The sequence below is a fragment of the Clavelina lepadiformis genome, chromosome 5, assembly GCF_947623445.1.
Source record: "Clavelina lepadiformis chromosome 5, kaClaLepa1.1, whole genome shotgun sequence".
In the NCBI taxonomy this organism is placed as follows: Eukaryota; Metazoa; Chordata; class Ascidiacea; order Aplousobranchia; family Clavelinidae; genus Clavelina; species Clavelina lepadiformis.
In genome coordinates, this window is record NC_135244.1 from 17,105,149 (window position 1) to 17,118,247 (window position 13,099).

Consider the following 13,099-nt stretch of genomic DNA (forward strand, 5'->3'; position numbering starts at 1 on the left):
GTTGCTTTTCTAATAATATGCGAAATTTAATGCATTCTACGCCATTTTAAACGTTGTTAATCCACAATTGCCCAGGAAGCGTGTTCCATAACTCTTAACTAAGTTGTTATTACGTCTCCAGTGCTTGCAAGTTGGCTACAATAAACCTTGCTCCTGCTGCCTATTCTTAAATCATCAGTTTTGGATGATACAATATGTGGCCTGTCATAAAAAATCTCATGTGTTTTCTAAAAATAGGCTGGTCACACTAAGCCCTAAGGTTTTTGTAGTTGAAACTGAGCAGCTGGGCTTTACAAACTTTAACTCGTAGCTATAGCTTGCCTGTAACCATTTACAAGTGAACTAGGCCTACTTCCAGTGACCCATATTGCATCACAGGGCAAGGTCACAAAACTTGTATAACGCGCAGAAGAGCCTTTAATGTTTTGAATTTGTGCGGCGACATAAGGCCAATGCAAAATACTGCTTATCAAAGGTACGACTGGACTGCAAGTTAGGCCTACGACGTGCTATTATTAACTTATTGTATGCAGTAGTTATTACATAATTGCAACTTATATCTTATAGTTTAGACTACCGCGTTACTTCTAAATTTGAACCTCGTACATAACTGGCTTTTTGCGATTAATGAGTTATTATTACAGGGAACTTAGTTGTAAAAATCACAATGCTTTGTCGTCGTTGTACCGTATGGATTTCAAACGAGTCATATTTGCTTTGTGAAGTGACGTTGCTAAGACTCAGGTTTTGTGCACCTCCTTCATTGTGTTCGAAATAGGTTTTGCAATCTCTAAAACAAATCTTCCACTTTTCAGCGAATCGAAATGTTTTCTCTGCAAACACTTGCATTTAGCTATCATATTGTTCTCCTCGTTGAAAAAGCGTATCTTTTGTAATCGCGTCGGGTACCTGGAATCAAATTAGCTTCACGCATTAACGAAGCAGCTTTTTGAATGACCGTGGACAAGTAACGATTATATCAACCTTATCCAATTTATGGCTCAGTCTGTATGATATGATTTATGATACATCCGTCTTCCAGAATTACTTTGTTATAATAACTTACTCGAATTAAAGTGTTTTTCATAACATTGTCATTAATCGATTCAATACTGCAGACCGTTACGGTTTTGTCTTAAGATTTTATATGATTTTGGAAAGGTGGCATGTAGGATGCAAGTTTTGTTGGGCGTAAACTACTTTGTGAAACTATCGTATCGCAAATTTTCCATGAACTATGCTAGGATGCTCGCTATGTATTATAAACGAATTGGCACTATTGTAGTGTTGAGTAATGGTTGATCTAGAAACCGAAAAACCTTACATAGTGAAATATATAAGATTAGTATCTACGGTACGGTACGGTAGCAGGCACGGTACTTTAAACCTGGTTTGCTCTAAGCCCATGAGCCCACACGCAAAACGTTTGTAAACAATACACTTATATCGTCACCATCGGTATCAAGACTTACGAAGTGGCTGTGATTTCTGAAACGTTTTTTTTTGCGCCAAGTGTGTCATATATATCCGGTTAAATTTTTGTTGTTTATATTTATAAATAATAATAAACATTCGTTTATGTTTCTATCTGTCATATAATGAATACATAATCGCGTCTGGGTAAACTATGTGTAGCATTTGTCCGATATGAAGCGCGTGATAGCAGCATGTTATGACAACATTGCTTAGCAATGCAAAACACGTGTTTACACACTATTAAATTACTGTTTGATTTTGTAAATTTCTCAACCTTAACGCTTCAATAGGTAATGGCGAGGGTCGTAAGCGCGCCTATAATGCTCTTACGTCAATGAAATACATCAAGGTCTACACCACTATGACGTATGTGACCATGCTTGGCATTCCAAGTGTTTTGCAATATCTTACTACACAAATACTAAGTAGATAGCTAAAAAAATACTTCCGTCAAAACAAACTCATGAAATCCCTCGTGCTATAGGCCTACAATAGCCGGAAAGCCCAGTAAAATTTGATTGCGGTCCCGTGTTCTTAAGTTTGACAAATAAACACCAATGTTGACACTGGTGTGACTTGCTTGAAGTACGTATACCAGAATTGTAAACATTGGACATTGCAAACAGTACTTAAACGGCAAAGTAAACAAAACGAAACGAGTTTGACGCATGTTATTACAATTTGCTGTTTTTTCGTTGCTAAGTAGCGTCAGGCTTTTTCGAAGGCACAATTTTACACACAGATTTTCAGCCACATTATTAAGGTTAGAGAAGGTTGTATTAAACTGATTGTGTTCGTTCAATTACAGTCACTGAAAATTTGCTAGCACTCGTCATGAAATATTGTTAGCATATTCCTTGAAACTGGGTGTAACAAATATCTTGCTATTGCTTTATATGGGTACTGATTGACCTCACTCGGCTTTTCGCCTACTTTATTCAAATCTTCAACAGCAGGCTTAAGTTTGCACACGACAAAAACAGAAAAAACAAAACTGCACTTTCCATAGGTTCTGCATAACATTTTATGAAACCTACTTTGTTTCGAAATAGTATACCTGTAATCGTAATCGTATCAAACGATAAACAAAACAAATTCCACATTTACACATAACCCAAAGTACTAAATCGTTAAAGGCAAGTGCACTTTTGCACGCATATATAAACTGTTTAACCTACAAAAGAAACCTGCATGTCACAGAACTACAATAACTCGCTGGTACACACACACCGCCGTTTACCAGACTGACAAACAACTTAACTTCGCTAAAATTAAGATTAATGAAATTATCTTTAAAACTACCTCCACGCCGAATGGACATGCCTCACCCCAATGAATACGATACAAAGTCGTCGATCATTCCCGTGTAGTTAAAGATAGGCGATACTTTGTATTCCTAATTGATTTTTACGGTGGCTCTGTTTCTGAAGGCTAAGTCTGTTACAACTAACTTAATTTAAAATAAGCAATAACAATAATACGCAAAGCTGTTCATAATTTACTGCACTGACTAGAATGATATCTAACAATTGTGGTGCCTATACCGTTTCTGTCCTAAACCTCATTGACAACCGCGGACAATAAGTCGGTCACCAGGATTTGTGTAATCTGAAGTGGTGTTGAATAACACTGTCTCCTTGTCTTGTCAACCGGAAATAATATCATGATGGTGAAATATGATTAGGGAACGACTCAAGGTGTGATAAACACAGCTCTACCACAAGGCACAACCAATGCTGCACGCTTTCCCACAATCATATTAAGAGTTGTTAAATTCAGGAAACTGCAAACCTAAAATTTGGAAAGAAACTGCATCATATGTCTTATATCTAATCTTGTTTTAAAAACGTAAAAAATATATATAGCAATGATGCAGTTATAGTCACTAAGTGAATGCTGACAAGTGACAATTCTATTTTACAGCTGTGTTTGATGTGTTTAAAAGTCGCTTGATGACGACATATCTTCAGTGTATGACGTCAAACCGATATGTTTATTGTCAATTTTGTTATTTTAAAAAGATATATGATTAGTGATGTCTATTCTTTATCTGATTGATACCGTTATTTTTATTGTCGTATGTCTGGGCGAAAACATGCGCCATTTGATCATATTTTAACCTTACATATTTAAACGTAGCCAAAATAGTGCAGTATATTTGAAAATGTTGTAAGTGTAAGTGTCGCAAAATATTTAACAAAGAGTAAAACACTTTAAGTACATCTATAATTTTAATGCGCTTTTCGCAAATTTATTTGTTTCTTAAGATAATAATATAACGATTACTCTGAATGTCATTTTTACAATCCTATATAAGGTCGAATAAAGGCACGTTTGTTTCACACCATTAACGTTTCATGTCATTGCTGTAATATATCTAATTTCATTTATATTTTTAAACTAATGTCATCAGTATCGAAACTGAATCAAGACGGGCGCTGGTGTTCTACCTTTCATTCTATTCCAATCTGTAATATTTTGAAAACAGACGTGAGCGCCATAGACGGGAATGGCTAGTGATTGCTTGCACTTTTCTAAATCTTGAAAGAAAAATTAATGCAAATTATCACATACATTAGTCGAACAACTTTATATGGCGTCACACAGAGAACAAAGTTTAAGGCGTTGGTTAAATGTCTTTGGTATATGCGACACCTCCATTACTGCTACTAAAGTTGAGGATTAACATTTATACTGTATAGTATACGATTGACTGCTAAACTATAATAATATATCACATATTTTCTGCGTCAAACTTCAATAAGTTAAGCCCATTATTATCTTCAACTTTTTTACGTGTGGTACGTTTTGTTTGGTAACACCACACGGATGGGATAATGTTTGTTCCCGCAAAGACTTCACAGATTAAAACGACAATGGAAACGCCGCTTTTCTCAACGTCACTTAACACGCAAATACCTTGCTTGTAGTGACCCGTGTGGACGTGTTACCCAAATTGGCAATAGCTTTAAGCTGCCACCCATTTAGAACGATTAAGGGCTAGATGCAGCTTTGCATTTTCGAGCAAATTCGTGCGATTGCTGCGTCGATTTTTTCTTAAACAGGTGATCATCGGATGAAACTTGGATCAACTTAAACCTAATGTGTGTGGCCTAACTGCGTTTCATAACGATCGCAGCGTGAAACATTCTCAAGGTTGTGATTGTGAACAAACACCTTCTTAACTTACATATTAGCACGTATAGGACGAGACAGACAATATTTAAGGAACCAGTAATTGTGACATGAGAAAATGCTGCCCTTTATACGTCATATTTCGTCCGACTTTAGCTGCTTTTCCCCTAACGTTGATTCATTTCAGTCTGAATCTAAAATTGCGGCTTTACTGCAACTTTGTTGTATACAAATATAATCTATGACGAACGTAATGGCATTTAATTTTAACACCAGTTTTGCGGTTTTACCACAAGATACACCCAAAATATAAAAAAAGTTTTTCAACTGTATATATTTCGCAATGACCGTCGGCGCGACAACTCTTAAATCTCCAGTTGAAATTCGCCGCATAGCGAACGTTGGAAAACGTTTCCATGTTCATGAATGACCAAAGACCGAAGCTACGTACGTCATCGTCAAATATTTTCTTTGAGGCGCTGAAAATTCATCCCATTCTGTTCTTTTCTCTTAAAGTTAGTTCAGTTTTCGGAATTCTTGTCACGGAATGTTAAAGAAACAAACATTTACAGGAAAGGGGTAGTTTAGTCGGGCCTTTCTCAAACGAAGAACCTTTAAACCTTGGGCTTAATTTTATTTTCCATAATTAAAATCACCCAATGACTTTGCTTATCTAATATTGGTACATGATTTTGTTTGCCCGGTTCGGAAAGCCGCCAATCCACGCTACCATTTGTGGTTTAATCCAGAGCTCGGTGGAAAGTTTGTAAATTTCGAAACAAGAGATGGGTTCACTGAAATACGTTTATCTTTGCTCTTAATCAAACAATTCGAGTAAATACTCATCGAAGAACATGAATTAATTACAAAGGCCTTGAGAACGGAAGTACAGGAAGTTTACGATGAACGATTAAAGTAAATTCGTGTTAATTGTTTGTTTGATTTAGGGGAAATAACCTCAGTTTTAAGAATTAATAGCAAGCAAACAATAATCATTCTCTCAAACGGAAATTAAATTTATGTTTTATCAAACATATTATGAAATTTTTCATTCTCAATTCTCTTTACGAACATTCCAGAAAAAAAAATCTTAAAATTCCGTGAAGGAATTATTACAGGCAGTTCAATAATTGCGGATAGAGTGGACCGATTATTGTCACTTCGTCGCCATTGCTTACAACATGCAGGTACAGCCACACATAAAATATATAAAGGTGCAACGGTGATTTAACTTGTGGTGAGCTATTGAACCTTTTTGTTTTTTGTGGATTGCTTCCTATATTTACGCAATCGTTACGTAATTACCTCTACATGACCCTGGCGCGTAGAAAATAGCGTCACGTGATTTTGACATGTCGCACGCCTTTGGCGCAATCTCTGTGTGGGCTGAACCTCAACGCAGAAATACAACTTATATCCCATATCAGACCAGACTAAGCCGATTTTTACCTCTTGTTTACAATCATTTCAGCAAATGACGGAATGCTCGATTGTTGTTGTTACAAGGCGGTTTCGTTAACCAGTGTTGACTTATACGAATGTTTCATGAATGAACGCTCGTTCCAATTCTGCATAGATTATTACATTTTGTCTGTTGAGAAAGATAAATATGTAATGCTTACGCAATTTCTGCTACTGTATTTCTGATTTTTGATTGTAAATTTCCAAAGCTTTCTTTTTTATGAACATCACTGAAAAATCAAATTTTTCGCAATTTTATCACACCTTGTGTCCTTGCCTAAGATCTGATAAGTTGACAACTTGACATTATCTAAATTTGTGAGATGCGAATCTTATTTGCGAGAAATTGCAATTACCGCCAGTTGGTTGCTGCAGCTGCCATTCTGAAATTCACCCCAATGCTTATAATGATCCGTCATCACCAAAGCTTATATAGTAATAATAGTCTCATCTTTAATACTTGCACCGGTTTAACTTGCTCTTGAATTATTCACTGGAAGACGTAATCTAACCCAAACACGGCAACAGCTGCCAAGAAGTTACTCCTTGTATTGTAACATCGTTTGAAATCTAATTAATCATTTACCAGGTCAATATTAGTACATGGCTTTTCCTTTAGGTTGCTTCTATTTAAAACTCATCAACGCTAGTAAGGGTGTAAGTATATTGAACTTCCTATGACACTCACTTAGTTCATCGATTGTTATAAACACGTAAATGCTGATCTTAAAATCTGTACTATGGTATTACCATCCCTAAGCTTGATTAATTGTCGCCCATACTTGCTTTAAAGCACCATGTGTTTATGCCTTGCTTAATAAATGTATACAACGTATGTATACATAACACTCATCGGTTTTAGACATTCTAGTCTACAAACAATATTTGCGATCTTTCGGTTGCAATCACATATCAAAGCGACTTAAATTGGACACTCGAAACCCAAAACGTCCTGTTTAACTCGTAATGCTTGATTTGCATGCTCTGAATGGAATTTTTACCTCTATTTAAATGGTCCGAATAAAACTCGCGTTTGGCGCAGGTCAGCTACCGATGAGAAATAACAAACCGAGTATATGTTAAACAACTGAAAACTTGAACCCTAGGTTTCCGGTTAACGCTTTTCATGAATTTAGTTATTTCAGTCCACTAACTTCACCTAACTTGTGGTCAGTTATCAGACTGAGGGGCGATTATTTGAAAAAGGCTAACGAGGTCGTTGATCAATTAACGGACTTGCTAGGGAACAACAGAGCTTGTTAGCAAGCCAAGTGTGACTTTTACGTATGCAGTGGTTTATTTTTACAACAACCCAAGGTAGCGGCGAGACAACCTTTGCGATTTAACGTTTTAGAGCTGTAGGGAAATTCTCATAAAATTTACCAGGCGAAAAGTAAATTTAAAATCAAACCCAGCTTCTTAATTTACCAGTTTTAGTACAGTCTAAAGTTTCCGTGCATGTCACGAGATTTTCTTGTCTTCCTTGTCTTGTTATCTGTCTGTTTTTTTAATGTTTACAGTATGGCATTTGTAGAGGTTATTTACTAGGGCCTAAGGGTTAACTGTGTGTTGCTTGTAGGTTTGAACAAGGGACTTCAGTTTTTTACTTCATGAAAGATCTGCCTGTTAGGCAAAGTTGTATTTGGTTGCCTTTTGTGGCTATTGTATGACGTCTCATGGTAACAATTGCTATTTCATCAACCTATATTCCACTTCTTAACAATATCTCATTGTTTTTATTAAGGTCGTATTGTTATACAACATCATCATGCGAAATGTCGCAGCGTTTGAATTTGAGCATCTTTAAAAGTTATAAGCGTTTACGCTATTTACATTTAATACTTAATAGAGTAAGGTAATAATTAAATCATCATTGAAAATATACTTCTTCTCTTCTTCTTCTGTTTAAACTAACGAAAGTTTAAATTTACAAACACTTTTTTACCTTCGGATTAAGGCTCGAAAGTTGTTCATGCAACGAACAAGCTGCTCAAGATGCCCTTTAGAACTACATGGCTGTGTGCATTTTCGTTACAATGACCAAAAAACAGACGACACTCTTATCCTCTACTGCCATATAGTGTTGTAGATGGTCGAGGTATTAATTATAAAATCGACACTTCATTATAAGTAAACTAGTAAATACTTTTTCACTTATTTGACGGTTTTCATCGCTTTGTCGAACAAACTGCTAATTGCCACTCCTTCATGCAAATTCAGATGAAGATGTCTAACTTGCTCCTCAAACTTTATCACATGTATACCTAGTATTTTTATTACACTTCTATCAAAAGCTTTCTTGCGCTACCACCTCTTATTTTCGCGTTATTTTAATCATTCTTTCAAACTGGAACTGCACGAAGGGAAGCTGGAGATTCGCAAAATATTGATTTGTAAGTTATTGTGCGGCGTACTGAAACTCACTTAGCATATTCTACATTCATTTATTAAAACGAAAACTGATTTACATTTCAAAGGTATAAGCACACAAATTGTACGCAAGGATTTTTTTCTATATTTTAATACGGGGCGTAACCACAGTTAAACAATCACGGCTATAACTTATCCAGCGCTAACTTTCATTGATAAGATCTCTAAAACCGGAAACGTAGTGCGAAGCATTTCATCGCGCTTAGAAGCACTTCCTGTGCACGATGGATGGACCAGCTTCATCGTATTCTTGCTTCGTAATCCACATCTGCTGGAAGGTGGAGAGAGAAGCCAAGATAGAGCCTCCAATCCAGACGGAGTATTTCCTTTCAGGAGGAGCGATAATCTTGATTTTCATGGTGCTCGGAGCAAGAGCGGTGATCTCCTTCTGCATCCTGTCGGCAATACCAGGATACATAGTGGTACCTCCGGAGAGGACGTTGTTAGCATAAAGATCTTTACGGATGTCAATGTCGCACTTCATGATGGAGTTGTAAGTGGTCTCATGAACACCGGACGATTCCATGCCTGATCAAGCATCGAAGTTTAGTAAGAAAAAGGACGTGTCTGGGTTTTACAATGCCTACAAAGTTACACACAATACATAGCCCACTTACCAATGAAAGATGGCTGGAACATGGTTTCAGGGCAACGGAATCGTTCGTTTCCGATGGTGATGACTTGACCGTCGGGAAGTTCGTAGCTCTTTTCAAGAGAGCTGCTTGAGGCCGCGGTTGCCATCTCTTGTTCGAAGTCAAGTGCAACGTAGCAAAGTTTTTCCTTGATGTCACGAACGATTTCGCGCTCGGCTACAAATAAAATGTTTAGGTTATAGTTGCAAAATTGGTGGAAAACCGTTACAAAGCATCTAGCCGATCATTTTCTACAAGTTTGTATCACATGCAAGAATTACTGCAAATAAAGTACCCGTGGTGACAAAAGAGTAGCCTCTTTCAGTAAGGATCTTCATAAGATAGTCAGTGAGGTCACGACCGGCCAAGTCCAACCGCATGATGGCGTGGGGGAGAGCGTAGCCCTCGTAGATGGGTACATTGTGTGAGACTCCATCACCAGAGTCCAACACAATACCTGAGAATAAAATTATTTAATGACTGGTTTTATAAACGTCCTGTATATTTGTTCCAGATTTTGTTGATGTAATATGTGATCGTTCTTAAGGTAATTGATTAACTTACCAGTAGTACGGCCAGAGGCGTACAGGGAAAGTACAGCCTGAATGGCGACATACATGGCTGGTACGTTGAAAGTTTCGAACATGATTTGAGTCATCTTTTCGCGGTTGGCTTTAGGATTGAGTGGGGCTTCAGTCAGCAAGACGGGGTGCTCTTCTGGGGCAACGCGAAGTTCGTTGTAGAAAGTGTGGTGCCAGATCTTTTCCATATCATCCCAGTTGGTGATGATGCCGTGCTCAATGGGGTATTTAAGGGTCAAGATACCACGCTTGCTTTGAGCTTCATCGCCGACGTAGCTATCTTTTTGACCCATACCAACCATGACACCCTACAGGGCAAAGAAAATTTCGTTAGTTTTAAATTAAGCGGAAACGCCTCTTATTATTTTCATTGCTATAAAAAAATCTATTTATGTAGTCAAATAATTTAAATTAATAAAAATTGGTCAAGTATCTTTCTGCTAACCCTCGCATTTATATTTGAAGTGATAATATCTGACCTGATGTCTAGGGCGACCGACAATAGATGGGAAGACTGCCCTGGGAGCATCATCTCCGGCAAATCCAGCCTTGACGAGTCCGGAACCGTTGTCGCATACAAGCGCGGTTTGTTCTTCTTCTTCGTCCGACATTGCTGTGAGTTTCTGCAAGCATAGATTGACGAAAGCTCAGTATGGATTGTTTTTTGATAAAGGTAAGATGAAATAATACAACATTTTCTGTTGAGTAAAGAAAGCAGCCAATGGCAAATGGGATAGGTATCGGTGACTGCTATAGCCCAACATATGAATATTATTAGGTATTTGTTTTCTAAGTTTAAGAGTATATTTAGGCTCATCTAACCTTTTCGCAGGTTTTAAGTTAAAATTCTTTCGTGGTACGAATATCCAATACCAAAAGATAAAGCTTATTTTAAAAGTTGGTTAGAGATATTTACTTATTAATTTGTCTATCGGTATTTATATATAAGGCAGCCTGCTTTGTAATCCAGTGGGGAATACCATTAATCACTGAAAAGGGTAACATTTGACAGCTGAGAAAAAAGGCCACGGAAAGCCATTAGCTGTCTAGGAAGGAACCCCGGAACAAATTTGGTCATAACCATCTAAGTTTATCGCACTAATTGCCCCGATAACGAACCACTTAAGGAATTCATTTAGCTCGAGAACGGGTCTATGTTAAACCTCAATAAGATCTGTGTGGAGCTATCTCATCGATGCGTTTGTTATTTATCGGTTTCAAATTGATCTTGACGCACAATCTACCGTCGTCTAACGGTCTTGGTTATTGATGTAGGGTTAAAATAACTATTGATGACACCAATTAAACCTTCTATTAGTATTAAATAAAAGTTTTCCAGTAAGAAGGAAATTTTTATTGAAGCGTTATAAAACAAAAAAACCGAATGAAAGATTTCTATTTAGACGGCCCAAAACTGTTGTACAAATTAAAACATACACTCTACAGTATGAACAAAGCAAAAATTAAGAAGTAAAGAAGAAATTAAAGGAATAAACTTGAAACCAATTGTTAGATTTTTAAGTAGTTAAACATACCAAAGTTATATACCTGAATTTTTGCAGCATTATGTACAAATTGCAACTTTTTAGAATTTAGTTCCCATTACTGGCTCTTAATTTTGCTTCTTAAAGCTTAATTTTGGTAAAGTTTGATTTTTAAATTTGATATTTTGACAATATTCCTTTGACGTAACGAGACAAGGTACATTTACTCACGCCAGAATAATTTTGCTACGCAGAGCGTAGCCCCGAAAAAATCGGCATTTCATGATTACCGCAAGACTCTATCATAACCCGAAATATTTTAGGTACTGTTATTCATTCGTTAACGAAGATTTTTTTAACATCTGATTTTTATAAGTTTCCTCCATTCTGTGCAAACGGCAGAAACAAATTTGTGCTTTACCCGCTGCATTTTTTTCACTCTTTTATACTTCGACGTCAATGCATTGACATTGTATTTGTTATGTATGCTACGAATGCTGTAGTAGCTAACCGCGCCTCGTACACTAATATTCCATATAGGAATAGGAACTTAATTATTCCTATGTACAATTAATACCAATATCTAACATAGTTCAATATAACCAACCTGTTAGTCTGTGGGTGGACTTCTACAAGTTACTCTTCGGCTGTTTTTGCTGACTGAGGTGCCGAGTTTAGTCACCGGTCCAATTTATATCATTTTGCGGCTGTCGGTCGATCTTCGTCATCAGGGAATGCAAGTCAGTTGTCGGGAGTGCAGTCATTCCGGCATCCTTATTTGGAACCGCCGTTGTTGCTCTCTTAGTGATCCAAGCGGACATTTGCGCTTATGGTTGCTTGAAATCTTCCTCATCGTTTCTCTTTATCGATGACGTACCCCATCTCTGCGTCTGGTTACTCTGCAAAGTTGCGTTTCTTCACTGTGACGTTATCTTCTCATGTGAACTGCTCACAGATACTGCGATAACAGCGGCTAATTTACTCCAGTGTAAGTCATTGCATAGGCGTGGTAATGGCTGCCTTATTAGGCGTTGGGCCATCTGGGTAAGTGCTAGAGCGCCTTGAATAAAACTTCATCAGTGACATGGTTTAGCTACGCAGTACATAGAATAAAATTTTACCTAAACAGACCAGTGAGTTTTGCATTATGTTTTTAGTGAATCACAATCATATTTGCGTTTAATTAAACAGGTTTTGTGAAAACTAATTTTAAAAAATTGTCAATTTGATTATGTGAAACACCGTTTTGCAAAAAAATGTTACTCATTCACAATACCCACGCACAGATATACTTTCACTAACGTGTCTATTAAGTATTGATATTGTTTTTTTTGTGAAGATGTTTGTAAACTAAGTTTTGTCATTTCTCATTCGCAACAATACCAAATTTACAGAGCGTTTGACTTGTATACGATTTTATCATGATTTGCAGTTTCACTTGCGATCAAGCTTTTGTTTAAAACGCGTTCTCCTATATGGGAACCTAGTAAATTTAACGTTAGTGACAAAAGTCATGGAAACTTATCCGAGATCATGAACTATAAAGAATTTTAAGTTTGTTGAACGCAGTTATGATGAGTAGCATAAGCAAAGTTGGTGTGAAATAGTTTATAACAGGAAGACTGGCTGTGGCATGACTGGTTTAATTAAAGCCACACGGTTCAAACAAAACAGTTGTTCCCTTGTGGTTTTTAAGAGATTTCAGCATAACCGTCTATATAAGCATCGCAGTTTCCAGCGTTCCCCGAGGACCCTTGACAGTAATACTGCATTTGGTTGTGCATGCCTTGTGTTTGGAGAACCTTGGTATGATAGATCATCTTGTGTGTCTTCTTTGAGCTTCCAAGTTCGATTGAGTGAACATATTCGGTGACATAAATAATTCTGTATAACACGTTTT

The 13,099-nt window shown here is 37.0% G+C and overlaps 1 protein-coding gene across 1 annotated transcript; it reads right to left on the reverse strand.

Moving 5' to 3' along the window:
* Window positions 1–8,500: 8,500 nt before the first annotated feature.
* Window positions 8,501–11,966, reverse strand: LOC143460307 (actin, muscle-type). Its single transcript, XM_076957766.1, has 6 exons — window positions 11,807–11,966; window positions 10,195–10,338; window positions 9,699–10,023; window positions 9,430–9,591; window positions 9,120–9,311; window positions 8,501–9,030 (listed from the first exon to the last, which is right to left on the reverse strand). Exons 2-6 carry the CDS (start codon window positions 10,324–10,326, stop codon window positions 8,705–8,707), a joined length of 1,137 nt encoding a protein of 378 aa, XP_076813881.1. The 5' UTR covers window positions 10,327–10,338; window positions 11,807–11,966; the 3' UTR covers window positions 8,501–8,704.
* Window positions 11,967–13,099: the final 1,133 nt, after the last annotated feature.

Coding starts and splice junctions, on each gene's coding strand:
- LOC143460307 (XM_076957766.1), bottom strand. CDS start 10,326: ATGTCGGACGAAGAAGAAGAACAAACCGCGCTTGTATGCGACAACGGT. Junction 10,024..10,194: donor TCGGTCGCCCTAGACATCAG/GTCAGATATTAT, acceptor TTTGCCCTGTAG/GGTGTCATGGTTGGTATGGG. Junction 9,312..9,429: donor CTACTCTTTTGTCACCACGG/GTACTTTATTTG, acceptor TTTTATTTGTAG/CCGAGCGCGAAATCGTTCGT.